This window comes from Labeo rohita, chromosome 20 (genome assembly GCF_022985175.1).
Source record: "Labeo rohita strain BAU-BD-2019 chromosome 20, IGBB_LRoh.1.0, whole genome shotgun sequence".
NCBI lineage: Eukaryota > Metazoa > Chordata > Actinopteri > Cypriniformes > Cyprinidae > Labeo > Labeo rohita.
The window spans coordinates 11,923,608-11,947,793 of NC_066888.1; the positions used below are offsets into that span (position 1 = coordinate 11,923,608).

The window sequence follows — 24,186 nt, forward strand, 5'->3', positions numbered from 1 at the left end:
TATGCAGTTAATTCTCATATTGTATTTTCAGAACATTTTGGAATAATAATTGTCCTCTCCCAAAATTTGTCACAGCCGAAACACAGTAATATATAATGTATTAAGAAGGGTTATATTGACCTATTAAAATTTTCCTTACATCTACATTGTAAATATATTTTTTGCCATTTTCTTAAAATATTTTCAGAGGGAAATCTATAACAGTTATATTTTTAACAGTATTTCAAGTGTAATTTATGAGATTTGTTGTCTTTTGAATTCAGTTTTTTTTTTGTAAAAGTCAACAAAGTTGATCATACTGATTTTAAAGAACAAAAAACTATCATACCATCTTAGCTGCTAATTCAGTATTATTTTTTTCGACAAAACAGTCAGGACAGAACAGCCACCTCCCAATTGAAAGTACGCAATAAATGATGATTAATCTTACTGATATTTAAATATTATTGCAATTTTCTACGCTTCGTTCACATAATTGCGATACTGTGATAAAAGAAAAAAATCCGAATGACTTCCATCTGTATAAAATTGTGACTTTATCCAATATATCAAATCAAATATGATGAGAACATTATAATGCAATAACAGGAAAGACACAATTTTCCCTCATATTTGCACCTATTTTGCAAAAGAACAAATATGAAATATCAGTAAAAACAGACTGGAATCGCATAAAAAAGAAATAAAAACAACATTAATAAAAGATGTAGGGGTCAGCCTGACAGAAGTCAATTTTTTTTGTCTTGGAGTGGTGTTGAGTTGAGTGGTGTTTTTAAGTATCTGTATTTACGTATAAAAATGTTTAAATGTAATAAGTTATTTACCACAAAAGAGATATTTCCCAATTAGCAAGTAAAGCGGTGCCAACTGTCCAATATGATTGATAGCAAAATTTGACAAATAAAACAGAACCCAGTGAGGCGCAAGCCAATCAAAACATCCGTTTAGGGCCACGGGGGCGGGGCTAGTTTGTAGCCGAATTAAGATTGGAAGTCACGAGGTCTTATGTGCTCATTGTGGTTTAGCATACGAGCAGAAGCGTGCGAGAGGTGAGTAAAACTTCACGAAAACATATGACGCTGATTCATTTGGGAATTCTTTTGAATACGGAATTGTTTTATTTTAGTCACTTTGATAAATATATTCGGACTCTGGCTTGAGAAGATACTGCGTGTTTCTGGTAATGCTGCCATATGTTAGCTGACTAACGTTAGCATTTATACGTCAGTCGTGTTAGTTCGCAGCAGCATCATTATGTTGCTGTTTGTATAGTTTTGCTCATGATTGCTGTTTTATTTCAGGTCCCCTGTATTGAGGGCGTCGTGAGTTTTCTCTCCAGGGTTTATCACTCTGCTCCGCAAGGTGTAACCCAGTCAGGCACCGCCGTGCCGACCCCTAAGTAGCGTTTTTTAAACTAAACCGACCAACTGAAACCAGTAGTTCACCTCTTCTCAGGGCGACCAGCGGTGTGTTTATGTCTTTGTTTTGCGAAAACGGTGAGTACCTGGACGACAGGAGCTACGGATGGGAAAGGTACGTTGATTTCTGTCATTTCTAGTGTATTTTTTTCTCTCTCTCATGTACTCTCGCGATAGTTGGTTTGTTTAATCAGATCTGTTAGGAGTTCGCGTCAATCTCAATGTGTTGCATTCTGCACCGAATAAAATGGCGTCCACCTATGGTGTGACGCACTCTGCAGCATGGGGTTGCTCAACAGAGGCCTGTTTGGGGTTTCATACCATCAGCATGCAAGTAAATGCTGCACCCGAATGTCTAGGACTGACTGTGCCATTGTTTACTATCCTTAATAGCAATTTGTTTCAGTGTGTGAGCAGCATATGACATTGCAGACCCCAATATCCTAATGACAGGTGGCCCTAGTAGATAACTAGCCAGGCTAGAATGGGCACACCTCGATTTAGATGTCTGCTGTAGTCGATACCAGGGTGGTAATGATGCCAAACATAATCCTCATTCTCATGTACTTTTTGCAGTGCTATAGTGCAGCTGCCGGAACCAGTTTGGGGGGAACTTAGTCAACGAGCTCGAAGCCTGGAGCCTCAGTGGCCGTACCCTTTTCATGTCAGAGACAAAGTACTCTTGCAGTCGTTTATGTCATCCCCTCCTCTTCAAACAGAAGATACTAATAATTGCCAATTCAAGATCTTCTCGTCTTGCTGATAAACCATACGGGAAGCCAAGATGTCCATCAATGTCAACCGCAGCGTGTCAGACCAGTTCTACCGCTATAAAATGCCCCGTCTCATTGCTAAGGTGGGTGGTAAATGTATATGTGTGGAGTTAAAGTAATTGTATGTAAATAAGTGGTTGATATTTCTTGATGATAAAGTTTTAACCATTATCTGTCTATATACAGTTGAAGGCAAAAGTTTACATACACCTTGCAGAATCTGCAAAATGTTAATTATTTTACCAAAATAAAAGGGATCATACAAAATGCATGTTATCTTTTTATTTAGTACTGACCTGAATAAGATATTTCACATAAAATATGTTTACATATAGTCCACAAGAGAAAACAATAGTTAAATCTATGCAAATTAGTACTGCATTGTTAACTGAATGATCCACAGCTGTTTTTTTTTTATTTAAGTTTAGTGATAGTTGTTCATGAATCCCTTGTTTGTCCTGAACAGTTAAACTTCCTGTGGTTCTTCAGAAAAGGAGGACTCATATGCAACTATTACAGAAGATTTGAATGTTCACTGATGCTCTGGAAGGGAGAATACATGCATTAAAAGCCATGGGTTGAAAACTTTTGAACAGAATGAAGATGTGTATATTTTCTTATTCTGCCTAAATTACATTTTTTTTCCATATAGCACGGCCCTTTAGAAGCTACAGAAGATGCTTTCATGTTTCCCGGAAGACAAAATAAGTTAAATTTACCCTGATCTTCAAATTAAAAAAAAAAAAATCACCCCCAGCTCTTAATGCATATTTTTTTCCTTCTGGAGCATCAGTGAGCATTTGAACCTTCTGTAATAGCTGCGTATGAGTCCCTCAGTTGTTCTACATGTGAAAAGATGAATCTTAAAATCACATAGTCATTGTTGGAAAGGGTTCAATTACACCAAAATGCTGCAAAACCACAGAATTTGTGGGACTTGAAGGATTTTTCTGAAGAACAGTGGGCAGTTTAACTGTTCAGGACAAACAAGGGACTCATGAACAGCTATTACTAAACAAAAACACAGCTGTGGATCATTCAAGTAACAACACAGTATTAAGAATCAAGCATATGTAAACTTTTGAACAGGGTCATTTTTATAAATTCAACTTGTTGTTTTTCTTGTGGACTGTATCTAAATGTCTTTTATGTGAAATTTTTTATTTAGGTCAGTACTAAAAAAAAAAAAAGTATGCATTTTGTATGATCCCTCTTGTTTTGGTAAAATTAATACTTTGCAGATTCTGCAAGGTGTATGTAAACTTTTGACTTCAAATGTGTGTGTAATAATTAACTGAACCATGTTCTTTTTTCACAGGTGGAAGGCAAGGGGAATGGAATTAAAACCGTCATAGTCAACATGGTTGATGTTGCCAAGGCTCTGAATAGGCCTCCGACATGTGAGCATTCTTTTTAAAAGCTGTTTCACTTTAATTTTCTTAAATATGGCCTTTTCATTTACATTATACTGTAACTCCATTTAGATCCCACCAAATTCTTTGGTTGTGAGTTGGGTGCCCAAACCCAGTTCGATTCCAAGAATGACCGCTACATCGTCAATGGATCTCATGAGGCAAACAAACTGCAAGACATGCTAGATGGATTCATTCGCAAGTTTGTGCTGTGTCCTGAGTGTGACAATCCTGAAACTGATTTGGTAAATATTTCCATTTTGCCATAAACATTTAGATTTGCATAGAAGTTTCATGGTCAAAGTGAAACTACTAATGAACAGGTGCTTTCTGGTGCATGTTGAACCGGCTGCCCTTGTTGAACTACGTGCCCTTTATGTTTGAATGCATGTTGCTGAGTATGCAGGTCTCTGTGGGGTCACGCATGTAGCTTCCATGTGTTAAGATTGTTTTGCAGGTGTACAGAGGAAATTAGCTGTGTCATGAACTGTATACAAGCCACCTTCAGTTTCTCATTGTTACATTCAGCCCCTTGTTTTCAGTTGTCAAAACCAATCAGCCAACGGTAGGAGGATGTTCACCCAAAAATTAAAGTTCTGTTATTTACTCATGTCATTCCAAACCCATAAGACATTCATTTAACAAGCACACCGCACATTAGCGCGTGTATCTGTCAAATCATCTGACATCACAAGCTGGATCAAATTGTATGCTGAAAGGTTTTTGAAGTGTGAAACGGAATTGTCTTATAAAAATCCTTATAAAGTCAATATACCGCCCAGTCTTGCATATAAAACATCTTATATGGATCATATGTGTTAACCAAAGCTCAGACATACCTGTTTGATGCTTGAGAACCAATAAGGGTTTGTTCTTGTGTGTCACACAAGTATGGCTGAGCATGGACTTTTTTTCTGTTGGAGGGACCGAAATGTCTTGTTTCATTAAAAACTTCGTTTCAAAGATGGAAAAAAGTTTTTTGGACTTGAGAGCAGTGTTCTTTTGCCCCTGCTGATTTTCCTCTGCAGTGCAGTACTGAAGACTTCCTGAGATTTTTGCATGGTCCCAGCTGGCCTGGTTTCTGTTTCATGCTGCATGCTGTTTCATCCTCTCTGTAAGGTTATAAATAAGATATAACACATAGGTCTATACCTGTACAGGGCAAAGCGTGGTTTCAAGTACAGGATACAATTGTGAGCAATTTGCCTCATGGTTTTGTGGTGGATTTTAGGGCTGGGTGATACGGGCAAAAAAAAAAAAAAAAAGGGTGCCAAAATTTATAGTTTCTTCTTTTGCTCTAGCAAAGGATATTATATATTACGATATTAGGTAAAGATCATGTTCCATGAAGATATTTTGTAAATTTCCCGTCATGAATACATCAACTTAAATTTTGATTAGTAATATGCATTGCTAAGAACTTTATTTGGACAACTTTAAAGGGGATTTTCTCAATATGTATTTTTTATTTATTTTTTTTGCACCCTTAGATTTCAGATTTTCAAATAGTTGTATCTCAGCCAAATATTGTCAAAACATACATCAATGGAAAGCCTTTTTGTTCCACTTTCAGATGATGTATAAGTCTTGGTTTTTAAAAAAAAAATTAACCCTTATGGCTGGTTTTGGAGTCCAGGGTCACATATCAGTTGATATTAATAATTTTCATGATAAATTTTACATCCTTTTCCTTAATGGTTAAAGGCAGATTTTTGCTTCTAAATTAAAGTTGGACTTTTAAAAGTATATATGTACATATTTATTTTTTTATCTTAATAGAAAAACTAATTTCTTAGTTTCTGTTGTGAAATTTGTTGAAAGGTGTTTTTTTTTCATAGAAATGCACATTTAACAGTGGCTTGAGTTGATTGTGACTTAATCGCATAACTAATTCTACACCATTAACCCTTTAATAAATTTAATATATGCCTACATTAATAATTTAATTTGATAAATATCCCACATTTCTGCCACAATACCATGGTGCAGGTAGTGTTACTACAGTAAATCCATGGTAAATAATGGCAGTTTGTAGTTTAAAAACCTTCTGAGTGTATCGCTTTTAATATTTGAATCCCTCGCGTTCATTTGAGCGCTCAGTCATGTGGCCACAACGCGCAACATACTCATTTATAGAATCATATGACTGTGTTCTATAGCACCACACACAGAACCAAGTTGTTTTCTCGTTTGCAGTTTTTAATAACTAAGTTGTACAGATGCATCTACCAAGTAAATGATTACGTTTTCTTTTGCTTTAATTTTAACTTACAATTTTTATTCCGATTGAGGTATTTATATGGAGCATTGTCATTTGGACTGGACTTTTAAACAAATTACAATGCTCCATGTAAATGTGTTTCTGCTGTTTGTTAGTGCTGTTCCATTTGTCTTTAAACTAGTTTAAATCAGAGTTGTTTGTGTTCTTCACTGAATTAAAGTGGTTCACAATGGATCTCGCAGCGCTGCTTAGTGCGTGCGTGACCAAAACTCATCAGAGAGTAAACTCATCTGCTTTAGTGAGTTAGCGCTGTGCTGCTGTTTAAACTTTGAGCCGAGCGGATAAATGGTCTGTTACAGTTTTATAGAGGAAAAGGATATAGCACTACAGTGGATTCATTGTTGCACAGCCTATTTTTCAATATAGTTTAATAAAGCCAAATGTTTTCATTGTAGCACGTTAATCCCAAGAAGCAGACCATTGGAAACTCCTGCAAGGCTTGCGGATACCGAGGCATGTTGGACACCAGACACAAACTCTGCACCTTCATTCTCAAGAATCCACCGGGTAAATACAGACTAGAGAGACAGTGAATTGATGTTTTGAATCCCCAGTGGTAAACTCATGATTCTTTAGTTTAATTTTGGCCCTATTGATGTTTATTGTTCCACAAATCTTCACTTTCAAAAAAAAAAAACTGAAGGAAGGTGTTGGGTATTTGGGTAAGCTATACTGGCCTTATCTGCTGTGATGGTGGTCAGAAACTCTGTTCTTTTAACCGATTACATGCTGATTTGATGTTCATGAACTAAACTCTGTTGCTCTTTTGTTGGCGTCCTCTTTCTTGTTCTGCTGGTGCAGAGAATGACAGTGGATCTGTGAAAAAAGAAAAGGAAAAAAAGAACCGAAAGAAGGACAAAGAGAATGGCTCAAGTGGTGGAGAAGCTGGAAACCATAATGACATAGATGCCCCTGATGCTGTGGTAAGTTCTGCTTTAAGATCTCATGATAAACCACTTTCAGCCTAACCACCGTAAGAAATGAGAAATGCTGAGATGAATGTGATCTTATGACAGGATGGGGATGATGACGACGATGAAGACTGGGCTGAGGAAACCACAGAGGAGGCCCAGCGCCGCAGGATGGAGGAGATCAGCGAGCACGCCAAGGGTCTCACGCTCACTGATGACTTGGAAAAATCCCTGGAGGAGAGGGTCAACATATTTTACAACTTCGTGAAGGTGTTTGTCTTAAGATCATACTGTAAATTTGGGGAAAAAAGCTCTCTATATCGACCTTTTCTTCCTGTTTGAGTGGGTGTGGCCATTTGTAAATTTTATGGGTGTGGCCTCCAGGCTCATCAGCATCCAGCTATTGTTTTGCTGTTTGATATTGCAAATTGATGTCTTACCATATTATTTTAATGTATCATCTTAATTATGAACACTTTTTGTAGTGCAAACACTTTTACGGTTTACTGCACATTGTTATTCTTATTTCCCTATAGCCACTCATGAACTGTAAGTCTCACCCATAGGCTTACTTGCACGTTAAAGGGAAAAGTGGATAGACCCTTTACTTATTCAGCACCATTCTTTGTTTCTGCTCTTTAGGAAAAGAGGGACAGTGGCGCGATTGACTCTGCAGACAAAGAGATCTTGGCTGAGGCTGAAAGGCTGGATGTGAAGGCCATGGGTCCTCTGATCCTCAGCGAGCTGCTCTTTGATGAAAACATCCGTGAACAGATCAAGAAGTACAAGCGTCACTTCCTCAGGGTACATCCTCACATCTATTAAAGTTTTTAACATTTAAAATGCAGATTCTCAACATTTTTGATTCCAAGGACCCAAACTGTTTACAACAATGTTTGATGAGTTCACTTGACTTTTTCAGTCATTCGGCACAATTTAAAGGAACAGTTCACCCAAAAATGAAACTTCTGTCAATACTCACCCTTATGTTTCAAACCTGTAAGACCTTCATTCATCTTGAGAGTGCAAATTAAGATATTTCTGACCCTGCGTAGATGGCAGCGCAACTTCCACGTTCAAGGCCCAAAAAGGTAGTAAGGACATGGTTAAAATAGTCTGTGACGTGCTTCAACCTTAATTTTATGAAGCTACGAGAATACTGTTTGTGTGCAAAAAACAAAAATAATGACTTTATTCAACAGTTTCTTCTTTTCTGCATGAATCGTGATACTCACGTGAATGCGTGTCGAAGACTGAATTGTTGAATAAAGTTATTTTTGTTTTCTTCCAGCGTAAAAAGTATTCTAGTAGTTTGAACCACTGTCGCGTTGACTATTTTAACAATGTTCTTACTACCTTTCTGGGCCTTGAACGTATCAGTTGTGTTGCCATTTATGCAGGGTCAGAAAGCTCTCAGATTTCATCAAATGTTGTAATTTGAGTTCCGAAGATGAACGAAGGTTTGAGGGCGAGTAATTAATGACAGAACTTTCGAGTCTTAATTTCATATGATCATGGCATTAATTTTCATGAGGTATTGTTTCCTCATGTGTTTCATTTTAAAGTGAAGCAAACGTGTAATTTCTGTGCTACATGGCTTAGGTTGCTCAGTGTTCGTTAAACGATACGTGGTAGATGGCGGTATGTGCTGCTTCATCTGTCAGTCACCGAAGAAGAACTTGCCATTTTGATTTTTGTTCTTTTTTTTTTTTTTTTTAAAATAGTAATAAAAATTATTTAGTTCAGTTAGAGAACAGACAATACAATTAAAACTGAACGCGGCTGCTCGATGCAGTGTGCCGAACGACAGTCACATCACAGATCAGATTTCATTTATCACGTGAAGAGTCGAGCTGACTGACAAGTAGAGAGAGGTGAGAAAGAAGACAATGACGGAAGAGTTTCAAAACAAAATGCAAAAGCACATGGTTAAAAAAAATAAATAAAAATTTGGACTTGAAAGCCCTGTTGACTTCTGCTATTTATCTAGGGTGATAGTGGAAGTTTCATGTTTATTTGGTTCCACAGTGTTTGCTGATTTTTATTTATTTACTTACTTAAACTAATTTAAAAGTGAAGGTAAAATGTGCACAATGATTTTACAAGCTACTTAAAACCGAAGGAAAGTGAAGAAAAGAGAGAACTTGAACTAAAAACAAACTGCTTGATGCAAAATTGCTGCTAAATTTGAAAGTGAAACTAAAATGTGCACAGCACTTTTATCAAAGGAAAGTGAGGAAAATTCCTTACATTTTCTTTAGTAGGTCTTAATATCTTAAATTTACCCTCATAAAACCCTGTGTAATAAGTTCACATTTTCTGCCCACAGTTCTGCCACAACAACAAGAAAGCTCAGAAATATCTTCTGGGTGGCTTTGAGTGCCTGGTGAAGCTGCATCAGACTCAGCTCTTACCCAGAGTCCCCATTATACTCAAAGACCTGTATGATGCTGATCTGCTGGAGGAAGATGTCATACTCGCATGGGCTGAAAAGGTAACCTGCCAACACACAGCCTCTAGACTTGACCTTCTAGAAGCTCAGATGAAAATGTAGTTCATAGTTGAACGTGGACCAGATCAGATGCCAAAGACTCTGATATCATAAGTAGTTTAGACCCATGAACCAATTTAGATCTCTGAAAAAAATATAGATGGAAAGATGATGTGGTCAGTTACATGTTGCTAGGCAACCTTTGTTATTTTAGCCTGAGTGTGATCTGCATGCTGCTGGAGAGCCCAGGGTCTGATAGCAGGAAGCATAGTTAACAAGTCCAGTGTTCACAAGTTTAAGCCTGTTTGTGATATTTCTGCTATAGGTGTCTAAGAAGTACGTCTCCAAAGAGTTGGCTAAAGAGATTCATGCCAAGGCAGAGCCTTTTGTTAAATGGCTCAAGGAGGCGGAGGAGGAGAGTGAGGGCAGCGAGGAAGAGGAAGATGACGACGATGACAATGTTGAGGTAAAACAGGATTTTTAGATTTGGTATAAGTAAATTTAGTAGTTATTAGTTAGCACAGAATTTACTCTTCTGTTCCTTTTCTCTAGGTGGTGTATTCCTCCTCTGCCCGCGAGTTGAAAATGGAGACCGCAAAACCTGAGAAGACAGACCATGAGGAGGAGGACATTGATATTGATGCCATTTAAAGATGAAACCAAAAAGCTTCAGTTGCCTCTTCACATATTGCTCAGCTTCTTTTTGTCAGACGCATGCCTTTCACCTCCTTTGGCCTTTTAATTCAGCTCCAGGCCTGGGTTAGCGCTCTGCTCAAAGCCTCTTATTTTAGTCTTCTCACCAGCTCTATTGATGAATTGTTGCTGTTGTTTGTATGCATGAGTTTCTTAGATTATAGAGCATAAATGCACACAAGTTCCCCTTGTATTTTTGCAACTATTAAAGATTTGGCTGTGAATTCCACCTTTTGTCTATCCAGTTTTTGATGCTATTAATATTTGAAGAGTTTATTTGCAAAAAACAGCTAACACCTTTATTTATTTATTTATTTATTTATATATATATATATATATATATATATATATATATATATATATTACTTTATCCAAATAACCCAACTGCAGTTTGATTGAGATTAACTGTAATGCACAATGAAAAAATGTGATTTTTGAAAATGGTTAAAAGTAGAGTTATCTGTTTTTGCAAATAAACTTATTTCACGAGTTCGCCTGCCCATCCAGTCCTGATGGGCAATGGTTGGTAAACTTGGTTTGCTGTCCTTAATGGAGGCTCGGCTTAAACGCAGAGTTCAACCCCCCATTGCGATATTACCTAGAGCAGGGGTGGCGGACGTCAGTCCTGGAGAGCGGCAGTCCTGCATAGTTTTGCTTCAACCCTAATCAAACGCACCTGAACAAGCTAATCAAGGTCTGAAGGGTTACTAGAAAGCTACAGGCAGGTGAGTTTTAATTAGAGTTGGAACTGAACTCTGCAGGGCTGCGGCTCTCCAGGACCGGAGTTCGCCACCCCTGACCTAGAGGACGAAAAACAGAAACAGGAGGTGGAGGGATGCCGGAAGAACTGAGGCTGGTATGGTGCAATGAGACCTGCTTATATAGACTCGTAATGATGATTGACAGGACTGAATGATTAGGCTCCTCCCGAACCTACGTTTGGAACTTCATTTAATATTATAAAGGCTGTTCACAAGTTTGGGGTCAGTACTTCTACAATAGTAGTAAACTTTTTTTTTTTATGTTAAGAAATTTCAGCATCTTAGAATGATTTCTGAATGATCATGTGACACTGTAGTGATGCTAAAAATGTAGCTTTCCATCACAGAAGTAAATTAATCTGTAATATATATTCATATAGAAGTCATTTTAAATTGTAACATTTCACAATTACTGTTTTCTACCATATTTTTAATCAAATAAATGTAGACTTGGTGAGCATAAGAGACTTACTTCAAATGTTTTTTTTTAAAAAAAAAACCAGGGCTTTCACTAACAATTATTTTGGTAACTGAGTTATCAGTCTGATTATTCTGACGATTAATCGGATAATTCTAATTTTTTGTGACACTGTAATGCTGAAAATTTAGCTTTGTGTCACAGAAATAAATTACATTTTAAAACATATAAGTTATTTTAAATCGCAACATTTCACACATTACTGTATTTACCATATTTTTAATCGAATAAATGCAGACTTTCTGAGTATAAGACTTATTTTTTATTTATTTTTTTTTTTAGGGCTGTCACTAGCGATTATTTTGGTAACTGAGTAGCTAATCGGACGATTATTCTGACGAGTAATCAGATAATCATAAATAATTTTATGTAGTCAAAACATAAAAGTGAATAGCCTTTAAAATGACTTACAATATATAATAGCTATGAAGCAACTATTATTTAAAATAAATTATTTAAAATAAAATCTCAAAAGCAAGTAATTATGTGGTTTTATTTTTAAACTGTTAAAATACATGATGTATTATTAACAGAGCTAACGTACATTGCGCATTATAACAAACTGCAGAGTGTTTGTTTTAAACTTCACTGCGCGATCTAATCCTTGTTTAATACTGAATAAACATTTAAATCAAATGTCTACTTAATCTTTAATGTTCGAATATTTATTTACGACAGAAAAGCTACAACCAATAATTTCCTTAAGTGAGGGTTTTTACTTTTATTTTGAAATCGTGATTAACAGTTAATACTGACAAAGATATTGATGTGTTTTCCTGTGTTTGCGTAGGTTTATAAATGATTTTATAAATGACCTTACAAATCTGATGAGATGGCGTTCCCAGATGAACGTTAAAATATACGCAATGTGCAGAGATGTCGACCCTGAACTTTTCTGTAAAGAAAGATATCAAACACTCAGACGTTTCCAAATCAGGCATTTATTTACCTTTTTAAGTAGCACATTTAAAGTAATGTTTTAGTTATGGGACTTCCAACAGGTCAAAATGAGACATTAGGCCATAAAATCCAGAACATGAAAGACAAATCCAGTAAATCATAGAAATACTTAACACAAAACACAACAGTCTCTGCACACGTCCATAGAGAAAGTCATAATTTCCTTCTTAATAACAGAAACAATCCTAACATTCTGCAAGCAGCTAACTACTACTACTTCAGCAACATTTATATCAAAGATCATAAATAATTATTTTCCTTTTAGTCTTTGAACAAGTAGAAGACAGATCACAGTGTTTTGCCCTACACAGGGCTTTTTGTTAAATGCTGTTTTTAAAAAGTACAAAATACATTAACGCAGGACTTAAACTATTACTACTTGATGTCAATCTGTAAGGATTTTGGCACCCACCCCCTTTTTTTCATATATAAATTTTGGATGGTATTACATTGTGCAAAACGCAGATAAGCTAAAACGTCCCACTAGTCTAATAGTTCATCTCTCTATCCTGATTAACATTGATCTTAGTGCAACACAGAGGTAGTTTAACACTACCAGCTTCTTTTCATTAACACTTAATAACATCTGCCAACTTAAACAACTGCATTTAACTAATTAACAAACAAAACTACGATGGGTAAGAGAAGAACAACAAATTCAAAAAGCGACTGCTACTAACGTCCCTTCATTTTTTTTTTTTTTTTTTTTGTTCACAATCTTAAATATCCATAAAATTCAGTTAAAGGAATATTCTGGGTTCAGTACAAGTTAAACTCTGTCAACAGGATTTGCAGCATAGTGTTAATCTAAATAAATACATTAAATATTAAAAAAAAAAAAAAAAAGTAAGGAAAATAGTGGTTACAATGAGGCACTTAAAATGGAAGTAAATGAGGCCAAGCTTGTCATTGTAGAAATAATGTTAAATTTTGAATTATTTGAGTTTGAAAGTGACATTAAAGACATTCTATGTTACAGTTTAAATAAATGCTATTTTTTGTAACTTAAAATAGGTTTTTTTGAGGATTTAAAAGCAGAAATGTGAAGCATACCATATTATAAAATAAGGTTTTTACTGTTACAGATACAGTTATGTATATTATGTATATAAAGGCAGAACTGCGAGATATAAACTCGTAATTCTGACTTTTTTTTCAGAATTGCAAGTTCTATCTCACAATTCTGTCTTTATAACAAAATTGCAAGTTATGTCAGAATTGTGAGATATAAACTTGCAATTCTGAGAACATAGTCTTCTTTTCCCTCAAAACTGGACTTTATAACTCACAATTGTAAGTTTATATCACGCAATTCTGAGAAAAAGTCAGAATATTGAGTTTATATCTTGCATTTCTGATTTTATACCTCGCAACTGCGAGTGTACACCGCACAATTTTAAGGAAAAAAAAATAGAATTAAAAGTTTTTTTCTGAATTCTAATTTTCGCAATTGCGAGTATATAGTAGTCAACATTTGAAGTAGATCAATACAGTTCATCAAAGTTGTCCTAACACAAGAACAGGCATTGTTTTGGTTTTAGGACAATTTTGAAGAAAGGTTTTTTTTATCCACTTCAGATGTTGACCACTGTATATCTTGCAATTCTATTTGAGTTTATATCACGCAATTCTGACTTTATTTCTCACAATTGTGAATTTATATCACTTCAGAGATATAAAAAACATCAGAGCAATTCAGAGAAAAAGTCAGAATACTGAGTTTATCTCTCGATTTTTGACTTCATAACAATTGCGAGTTTATATCACGCAATTTTGAGAAAAAAATCAGAAGTTGCAAGTTTTTATCTTGGGATTCTATTTTTTGCAGTTGCAAGTTTATATCATGCAGTTCTGACTTTATTTCTTGCAAATGCAAGTTTATATCATGGAATTCTGAAAAAAGAAATCAGAATTGTGAGTTTTTATCTCAATTAACTATTTCTCACAATTGTGAATTTATATCACGCAATTCAGAGAAAAAGTCAGAATATTGAGTAGTTCTGACTTTATTTCTCACAACTGTCAGTTTATATCACGCAATTCAGAAAAGTCAGAATACTGAGTTTATATCTTGCAATTCTGACTTTATTTCTCAGAACTGTGAGTTTATATCACACACTTCTGAGAAAAAAGTCAGAATATTAAGTTTATATCTCACAATTCTGACTTTATAACTTGGAACTGTTTTTATCGCAATTCTGAGAAAAAATGTCAGAAAAGTTTATATCTCGCAATTCTGATTTTATGACTCACAACTGACCCTTCACAAAGAGCTTGACTGACAGGCCATCTTTTATCTTGCAATTCTGACTATTTCTCGCAATTCTGAGAAAAAAGTCTGAATTGTGAGATAAGTCGCAATAACATTTTTTTTTTTGTTCAATGTCGGAAATTATCCATATGAAACAGTGGAGTATTTTAATGTTTATGAATTTTTTGAATATGAATAATTTTTCTATTATAAGTGCCTTACTGTATCCCACATAGTTTTTTTTTTTTTTTTTTTTTTTTTTTTTTTTTAAAGAAAAGAAAGAATAAGGAAATGAATTTTTGTGATAATGAACATTACGCCACAAATGCCATCAAACTGAACCTGGAACATTCATTTACTGCAAATTCAAGAGGATAGGGCAACTCTCTCTTACTAAATAAATATCAGATTCACATCGAAAGGAAAAAGCATGGGGATGCTAACATTTTTTCTTCAAATACTAGATTTTCAATGACTAGAATAAAGGTACCACTGACAGCTTCACCAGAAGAGGGCACTATTGGCTTAGTCAGCTATGATTTTGATGATTGCACGACCTTTTTCCACTGTAGCATCTTTCCCCATATTGCTTTTGGTATATTCGGCTTTGGCACGGTACCGTGGATATCGGTCGCTTTTGAATTCAAGCGACCATGCTGGCTGCTTAAAAAGTGTTATCAGAATTATTTTTGAATGAACTGAAATCTGTGGCACTGGAGAAATAATCAGTGCTACACTGAGAACCTCACATGAGAAAAGTGCCGACGCCCCTCGCATTTGACCCTACAGTAAGGGTTGTGTTATCTCACTATTGGACAGATGCAGTGGCGGTAGCTGCCGTTGTGTCACCTGTTGCACAAAAATGAAAAGGAACCCAATCACGAGGGCAGCACCGAGGATGGATCCCACGGCCCAGGCATAGGAAGGCTCTCTGGGCTTGGGTGGGACCACTGGCTTTGGGGTTGACGTCTCCACTAAGAGATCCTGCACGTTTGACAAAGAGCCATTGTTGGGCAAGGGCTTGAGACCAAGAATGTTGCACATGAGAGGATAGAGGTCGACAGAGCGCATGGAGGCCTTGGTGTAGTCGCGGCGGAAAGCGGGTCCACGGGCGACGAACACAGGTTGCATGCTGGGAAGGCTGTTGTTATAACCGTGGTTTCCCACTGCAAATCAAGCACATAATCATTAGATAACTGCAAAGATATCTCTGATATTGATCAGTAAGCACATCAATGACATTAAAGGAATAGTTCACCCAAAAACGAAAACTTGTTGAAAAATTACCCGCCTTCAGGCCATCCGAGATGTAGGTGAGTTGGAACAGATTTGGAGAAATTCAGCATTACATCACTTGCTCACCAACGAATCTTCTGCAGTGAATGGGTGCCACATCAATTAATGCCTTTTGAAGCAAAAAGCTGCGCTTTGAATCATTTAGCTTTTAACTGATTATTAACTGATAGACTGGAGTCATGTAGATTTCTTGTGGATTATTGTGATGCTTTTACCAGCTGTTTGGATTCTCATTCTGACGGCACCCATTCACTGCAGAGGATCCATTAATGAGCAGGTGATGTAATGCTAAATTTCTCCAAATCTGTTCTGATGCTGAAACAAATTCTTGGATGGCCTGAGGGTGAGTACATTTTTTTGGGCGGCTATTCCTTCAACAAGTTTTTATATGATGTCCTGCTTAATTTATGTGTAAATACTCATACGCACACATAAAAGATCCGTTTCTGTTCTGCATGACCGTCCAGCCCTCTTTGACCTCTATGATCAGAGGCATGATCCTGACATTGTGTCTGTAGTGGTAATGTTCTGGGATCTCCTCTTTTTTATATACAACCATGTTAGGGTTGGCGTTCTTCAACGAACTGTAGACCTCCTCGAGTTTGCCTGGGTTAAGAAGAGAATAACATGCGTCACCAGTAAACACGTGTACATATAACATTGATGACTGGGTGTTTCTTAAAGGGATAGTTTACTGTCATTAATTACTCATCCTCATGTCTTGCCAAACCTGTAAGACCTTTGTTCATCTTCAGAATACAAATTAAGATATTTTTGATGAAATCAAAGAGCTTTCTGACCCTCCATAGACAGCAGCGCAACTATAAAATCATTATTATTATTTTTTTTTGTGCACAAACTATTCTTGCAGCTTCATAACATTATGGTTGAACCACTGATGTCACATGGACTATTTTAACAATGTCCTTACTACCTTTCTTGGCCTTGAACGTGTCAGTTGTGTTGCTTTTTATGAAAAGCTCTCGGATCTCATCAAAAATATCTTAATTTGAGTTCTGAAGATGAACAAAAGTCTTACGGGTTTGGAACGACATGAGGGTGAGTAATTAATAACAAATGTTTTATTTTTGGGTCAACTATTTCTTTAAACTACAGGCACATTTTGACATTTAAAAGGTGTTTTTGCACGTTTGCTTTTGTAAACACTGGATTAGTACTTCCGCCTACGTCACGTGTGACCTTTCCAATGTGACTACGTAATGCGTGAAGTTGACTTAGTGCAAGAGCATTTGTGGTTAAAAAGTATATAAATTTTAAAATGCTTTTTTAGAAAATGAACAATTGTCTCGCTAGATAAAACCCTTATTCCTCGGCTGGGATCGTGTAGAGCCCTTTGAAGCTGCACTGAAACTGCAGTTTGGACCTTCAACCTGATGGCCACCATTGAAACCCACTAAATGGAGAAAAATCCTGGAATGTTTTCTTCAAAAACCTTCTTTTCGACTGAAGAAAGAAAGACATGAACATTTTGGATGACATGGGGGTGAGTAAATTATTAGGAAATTCATATTCTGGAAATGAACTAATCCTTTAATAATTAGTTTTTAATCAACTCACAAACCCCCTCAAGTTCTCTCAGGAACCCCAGTTTGGGAAATCCTGTTTTAGATTATCATAGTTTTTATTTTATGATGGATTTTTATACGTCACAGTCTGGAAAAGGAGTACAACAAAAGGCCTTTGAAATGTGCTAATAATACAAGATGAAGGCATGATAAATCTTTCCAATACAGTATGTGATCTTTATTTAGCAAAAAGAAAAAGAAGGAAGTGGAAGAAACACCCAACTGCATGACTAGTGTAATAAGCAATAACAAATGCTTTATATTCTTACCTTCTTTCGGCAAAATGCCAACCACAGGGCTCTTGTCTATCCATGTGTAAAGATCGCGGCTGACGTAGGTGTCCAGCTCAATAATCTTATCATGTGATAACTGCGTCATTCCATGATCACTTGTAACAATGAGATTGACTTTGTCATAAAGGCCAGCGTTTTTCAGCTTTCCTCTGAGGAATCCCAACTTGTCATCGATGTCTGCTATGACCACGTCCATTAGTGGGCTCTCCGGCCCCAAGTTATGCCCACTCTCGTCTGGCTCCTCCCAATACAAGACGCCAAAATTGATGGCCTCTGGTCCTAAGAACCAGTCAATGAGTTTCTCGACTCGGGCCTCAAACGGCATTGACGCATTATAACTCAAGAAATGCGTCGGGTACGTTCCACCAATCGCTACGTCTGATCCGGGCCACATGGCAGCTCCGCTCTTCCGCCCAGCCTTTTGATTGGTGACCCACAACGGCACGGCCTCCTCCCACCACCATGCGTTGTACACTTCAGGTCCCTCCATAGAAAAGGAGCGGTTGTGAATGGGGTCGTACATTTCGTTAGCGACAATGCCGTGGGTTTCGGCGTGTAATCCTGTCACTAAGGTGTAGTGGTTTGGATAGGTCTTGGTGATGTAGGTGTTCTCCACTTGTTCCACCTGCACGCCCTCATCTATCAGGGCACGGAAATTGGGTGTGGGTACTCGATTCACATAGTCCCAGCGGAAGCCATCAAAGGACACCAGTAGCAGCTGGCTTTGCTCGTCCTGCTGTGAGCTCCATGTCTGAAGTAGTACTAATAAGCAACTCAGGAAGCAGCTCTTAATCACTGAGAGGTCTGGCATGATGTAAGATGCTCTACCAAAGGGAGACCTATAAAGAGCAAATTCTTTGTAGGCATGAATGGGGAAAGAATGAAAGTTTGGACCACTAACCGCATTTACATGCACATTGTGTGGCTACAACTTTATCAGTTATTGGAATTCTTAATTTCTAATTTAACAAAACACAATCACATTAAAGTGTAATCCTGTTGTGTGAAGTTTGTAAAATCAAGTTTTTTTCAACAGCTTGATATAAACAAATGTTTGGTTATGTGGCTATTCTGCTGTTTTATATATAGCATATATTTATATATATATATAGTACTGTGCAAAAGTCTCCTTGCAAAAGTCTCCTAAAAAGACTCCTTGTGCAAACAGAGATCTGATCTCTCCATTATTCAATCCAGTCTGTCTTAAGAAACAGAAAAAACGGAGACAGACTAAATCCAGAAGAACTGTGGCAACATCTCCAAGATGCTTTAAGAGATCTATACCTACAAAGCTACTGTACTGTTAAAATTTTTAGGCAGTTAGGCACATAAAATGAGGATGCTGTCAAACATAATGTCATAAATAGATTTTCTTTATCAGTGAACTTCTATTAACTAAAATAAATCAGCATTTGATGTGACCATCCTTTGCGTTTAAAGCAGCTTTTGCCCTATGTGCACTTGTGCAGAGTTTTTCAGGTAGCTTTGCAGGTAGGTTACTTGAAACATCTTGGAGATGTTGCCACAGTTCTTCTGGATTTAGTCTGTCTCAGTTTTTCTGTTTCTTCATGTCATTCCAGAGACAGACTGGATGATGGTGAGATCAGATCTCAGTGTGGAGCACTGGCTGTTGTCAGACTCCTTGTGCAAACAAAAATCTCACTAGATTATTACAATTAATGGCAAACAGAATATATTTTTTTACTGACACACTACAACAAAAGATAGAAATAACTTACTTTAAACCATTTTTTAGCTGGTGAAAATACTAGTGGCCTAAGACTTTTGCACAGTACTGTGTATATATATATATATACAGTGGGTATGGAAAGTATTCAGACCCCCTTAAATTTTTCACTCTTTGTTAAATTGCAGCCATTTGCTAAAATCATTTAAGTTCATTTTTTTTCCTCATTAATGTACACACAGCACCCCATATTGACAGAAAAACACAGAATTGTTGACATTTTTGCAGATTTATTAAAAAAGAAAAACTGAAATATCACATGGTCCTAAGTATTCAGACCCTTTGCTGTGACACTCATATATTTAACTCAGGTACTGTCCATTTCTTCTGATCATCCTTGAGATGGTTCTACACCTTCATTTGAGTCCAGCTGTGTTTGATTATACTGATTGGACTTGATTAGGAAAGCCACACACCTGTCTATATAAGACCTTACAGCTCACAGTGCATGTCAGAGCAAATGAGAATCATGAGGTCAAAGAAACTGCCTGAAGAGCTCAGAGACAGAATTGTGGCAAGGCACAGATCTGGCCAAGGTTACAAAAAAATTCTGCTGCACTTAAGGTTCCTAAGAGCACAGTGGCCTCCGTAATCCTTAAATGGAAGACGTTTGGGACGACCAGAACCCTTCCTAGAGCTGGCCGTCCAGCCAAACTGAGCTATCGGGGGAGAAGAGCCTTGGTGAGAGAGGTAAAGAAGAACACAAAGATCACCGTGGCTGAGCTCCAGAGATGCAGTCGGGAGATGGGAGAAAGTTGTAGAAAGTCAACCATCACTGCAGCCCTCCACCAGTCGGGGCTTTATGGCAGAGTGGCCCGACGGAAGCCTCTCCTCAGTGCAAGACACATGAAAGCCCGCAGTTTGCTAAAAAACACCTGAAGGACTCCAAGATGGTGAGAAATAAGATTCTCTGGTCTGATGAGACCAAGATAGAACTTTTTGGCCTTAATTCTGAGCGGTATGTGTGGAGAAAACCAGGCACTGCTCAGCACCTGTCCAATACAGTCCCAACAGTGAAGCATGGTGGTGGCAGCATCATGCTGTGGGGGTGTTTTTCAGCTGCAGGGACAGGATGACTGGTTGCAATTGAGGGAAAGATGAATGCGGCCAAGTACAGGGATATCCTGGATGAAAACCTTCTCCAGAGTGCTCAGGACCTCAGACTGGGCCGAAGGTTTACCTTCCAACAAGACAATGACCCTAAGCACACAGCTAAAATAACGAAGGAGTGGCTTCACAACAACTCCGTGACTGTTCTTGAATGGCCCAGCCAGAGCCCTGACTTAAACCCAATTGAGCATCTCTGGAGAGACCTAAAAATGGCTGTCCACCAAAGTTTACCATCCAACCTGACAGAACTGGAGAGGATCTGCAAGGAGGAATGGCAGAGGATCCCCAAATCCAGGTGTGAAAAACTTGTTGCATCTTTCCCATAAAGACTCATGGCTGTATTAGATCAAAAGGGTGCTTCTACTAATTACTGAGCAAAGGGTCTGAATACTTAGGACCATGTGATATTTTAGTTTTTCTTTTTTAATAAATCTGCAAAAATGTCAACAATTCTGTGTTTTTCTGTCAATATGGGGTGCTGTGTGTACATTAATGAGGAAAAAAAATGAACTTAAATGATTTTAGCAAATGGCTGCAATATAACAAAGAGTGAAAAATTTAAGGGGGTCTGAATACTTTCCGTACCCACTGTATATATATAGTTATATATATAGTTGTATATATATATATAGTTTATATTAAAAGTGTGTATATGTGTATATATATATATATATATATATATATATATATATATACATATTTCTAGAAACCGGAATTTTAACTTAATCTGATTAAATTAATGTGTTAATAATTTCTGATTAATATTTGATTATCACACAGAGTTAATGATTTCAAACAGGGGAAAAAAAATGAACTTAAATGATTTTAGCAAATGGCTGCAATATAACAAAGAGTGAAAAATTTAAGGGGGTCTGAATACTTTCCGTACCCACTGTATATATATAGTTATATATATAGTTGTATATATATATATAGTTTATATTAAAAGTGTGTATATGTGTATATATATATATATATATATATATATATACATATTTCTAGAAACCGGAATTTTAACTTAATCTGATTAAATTAATGTGTTAATAATTTCTGATTAATATTTGATTATCACACAGAGTTAATGATTTCAAACAGGGGAATGCAGCTCTGCAAAAGATCCATATTGAAATGTTTAAAATAAAATTAATGAGTAAAAATAAATTTAAAAGATTTTATATTATTTGTATATTATTAAATAAAAATACTATTAATTATATTAATATTTTATTATATTCGCACTTGATTTTATTATATTTTATTTTCACTTTATTGTTTTATTATATTTTATCTTATTTTCACATTATTATATTTTATTATAATATACTTTTTTGTAAACCACAGTTAATGATTTCACACAGAGGAATGCAGCTCTGCAAAAGATCAATATTGAAATGTTTAGGATTTTCTGAGTAAAAATAAATTAAAAAGATAATTTATTAATAAATTAATACATATATTTTTTTTACTTTATTATTTTATTATATTTTATTTTTACTTTATTATGTAATTTTATTACATTTTATATTATTTGTATATTATTAAATAAAAATAATATTAATTATATTAATATTTTATTATATATATATATATATATATATATATATATATATATTTATATATATAATATATTTTATAATATATTTTATGTCGATTAATATTTTATTATATTTTGAATTTATTATATTTTATTTTCACTTTTATATTATATTTTATCTTATTTTCACATTATTATATATTTTATTTTAAAACACAGTTAATGATTTCATGCAGGGAAATGCAGCTCTGGAAAAGATCAATATTGAAATTTTTAGTTTTTCTGAGTAAAAATAAATACAAAAAACAAAAATACAAAAACAACATTGTTGAGTAACATTTTATTATATTTTCACTTTATTTTGTTATATTTTATTAGAATAAATTTTCTCGTAAACCACAGTTTGTAATAAAAGCTCTGTAAAAGATCAATATTGATTTTTTTTTTTTTTTTGGGTAAGGATAAATTAAAATAAATAAAAAAAACATTGTTGATTAATATTTTGTTATATTTTCACTTTATTTTACTATATTTAATTTCTACTTTATTATTTTTATTATATTATATTTTATCTTATGTTCACGTTATTATATTGTATTGTAATATATTTTATTGTAAACCACAGTTTATAATAAAAGCTCTGCAAAAGATATTGAATTTTTAAAAATATTAGGGCTTTCCAAGTAAAAATAAATTAAAACAATAAATACAAAAAAAAAAGTTGATTCATATTTTATTTTCACATTTTAGTTCCTTTTTACATTATTGTATTTTATTATAAAATATTTATTGTAAATCACAGTTAATAATATCACACTGGGCAATGCAGCTCTGCAGATCAATATAGAATTTCGGGGGGTTTTCTGAGTAAAAATAAATTTAAAAGATAAGCATAAAAAAAACAATATTTTATTATGTTTTCAATTTATTTAATTTTATTTTCAAATAATTGTTATTATATCATATTTTATCTTCTTGTCACATAATTTTATTTTATTATAATATTTTTTTTGTTGTAAACCACAGTTAATGATTTCACACAGGGGGATGCAGCTCGGCAAAAGATTTTACTCAAAATAAAAAATACAATAAAAAGATAAATTTGGAAAAAACCATTACACAACAATGACTCATCTCGTTATTAAACAAGAACGAACAACTGATGCATTGTTAAAAAAAAATCCCCTTACTTGTATCTACCTTGGAAAATACAATCGGTCGCGCATTTCTGTGTAATATATGAATGTCACTGCATGTATGTACGGCTATGTATGTCATATTCGGTAATGGCAGTGCAGCCCACTTTCAGCGCGCCTGCTCAGTTAACAGGTGCATTTTCCTATACATAATGTAACAACCAACTAGATACATTTCGGACTATAAACGCTCTAACAGGTTAAAACGGTTGTCAAATGTACCAAAATAATTTAATTGTACAGTGCGTCAGTAAAAATGGAAGATGATGACATCATGCACAATGCAGCGCATTTGTGCCACCCTTAACGCTGCTCGGTCGCTTCACCAGTGTCCCTCTTTTAAATACATGCACAATCCCAGTTGGGTCTAAAATAATATTACATAACATTATCCTCAACTAAACAGTGAGCTTCTCCGCTCAACAGCAGCTGCTGTACACTAAAGGAACACTGCACAGCTCAAGTTAGCGCAGTGCATGATCTATGACAGCGCTTTATGTCATTACAATACATTATGAAAACGTCTCCGATATCAGGCACCATCACAGAGGAAACGGGCGCATTTGCAAATAAACGAATCTAACCCGTGTGCATGCAAGTAAACGTTCAGCTTACCTCTGTGGACGATATTTGGCCGTGCAAAAAATAAACACACGGTCGAATACAGGAAGTCCCGCCTATTTCTCTCTCACCGAAAGAATCTCATTAGAAGGAAAAGTCACTGGGGAAAATGCATTAACGATACATGCTGACGACACTATTAATTTTATTTTTGTTAGTGTGTAGTAATTTTGTTATGCTCTAGTACACATAAATACACTGTTATTTTAAAAAAGTACAAGTACGTTTTTGTTGTGTACAATATTATTTTAACCAGTGCGTATATTAGAATGATTTTCAAAGAGATTAAGTTTAAAATACGATTTTTTCAGACGAATTTTTCTTACGCTCACTGCTTAGTGTTTATGATATAGGCCTATTTGTTTTAATTATTA

At 35.5% G+C, this 24,186-nt stretch overlaps 2 protein-coding genes across 2 annotated transcripts; one reads left to right on the forward strand and one right to left on the reverse strand.

The window, feature by feature from the left end:
* The first annotated feature begins 974 nt into the window (after nt 1-974).
* eif5 (eukaryotic translation initiation factor 5) lies at nt 975-10,208 on the forward strand. Its single transcript, XM_051138959.1, has 12 exons — nt 975-1,049; nt 1,302-1,533; nt 1,995-2,274; nt 3,510-3,591; nt 3,676-3,848; nt 6,280-6,391; nt 6,686-6,807; nt 6,901-7,065; nt 7,438-7,599; nt 9,125-9,289; nt 9,612-9,752; nt 9,839-10,208. Exons 3-12 carry the CDS (start codon nt 2,203-2,205, stop codon nt 9,935-9,937), a joined length of 1,293 nt encoding a protein of 430 aa, XP_050994916.1. The 5' UTR covers nt 975-1,049; nt 1,302-1,533; nt 1,995-2,202; the 3' UTR covers nt 9,938-10,208.
* Nucleotides 10,209-12,143: 1,935 nt separating this feature from the next.
* On the reverse strand, nt 12,144-23,883 carry enpp5 (ectonucleotide pyrophosphatase/phosphodiesterase 5). Its single transcript, XM_051139143.1, has 4 exons — nt 23,807-23,883; nt 17,581-18,443; nt 16,155-16,331; nt 12,144-15,595 (listed from the first exon to the last, which is right to left on the reverse strand). The coding sequence occupies exons 2-4, from the start codon at nt 18,413-18,415 to the stop codon at nt 15,213-15,215; spliced, it is 1,395 nt and encodes a 464-aa protein (XP_050995100.1). The 5' UTR covers nt 18,416-18,443; nt 23,807-23,883; the 3' UTR covers nt 12,144-15,212.
* Nucleotides 23,884-24,186: the final 303 nt, after the last annotated feature.

Excerpts from the sequence above, each read along its gene's own strand:
- eif5 (XM_051138959.1), top strand. The coding sequence starts at position 2,203 with ATGTCCATCAATGTCAACCGCAGCGTGTCAGACCAGTTCTACCGCTAT. Across the intron at positions 9,290-9,611 it reads TACTCGCATGGGCTGAAAAG|GTGTCTAAGAAGTACGTCTC; the intron begins GTAACCTGCCAA and ends TTTCTGCTATAG. Across the intron at positions 9,753-9,838 it reads ACGACGATGACAATGTTGAG|GTGGTGTATTCCTCCTCTGC; the intron begins GTAAAACAGGAT and ends CCTTTTCTCTAG.
- enpp5 (XM_051139143.1), bottom strand. The coding sequence starts at position 18,415 with ATGCCAGACCTCTCAGTGATTAAGAGCTGCTTCCTGAGTTGCTTATTA. Across the intron at positions 16,332-17,580 it reads TGGCATTTTGCCGAAAGAAG|GCAAACTCGAGGAGGTCTAC; the intron begins GTAAGAATATAA and ends TTCTTAACCCAG. Across the intron at positions 15,596-16,154 it reads CAGAAACGGATCTTTTATGT|TGGGAAACCACGGTTATAAC; the intron begins GTGCGTATGAGT and ends CTTGATTTGCAG.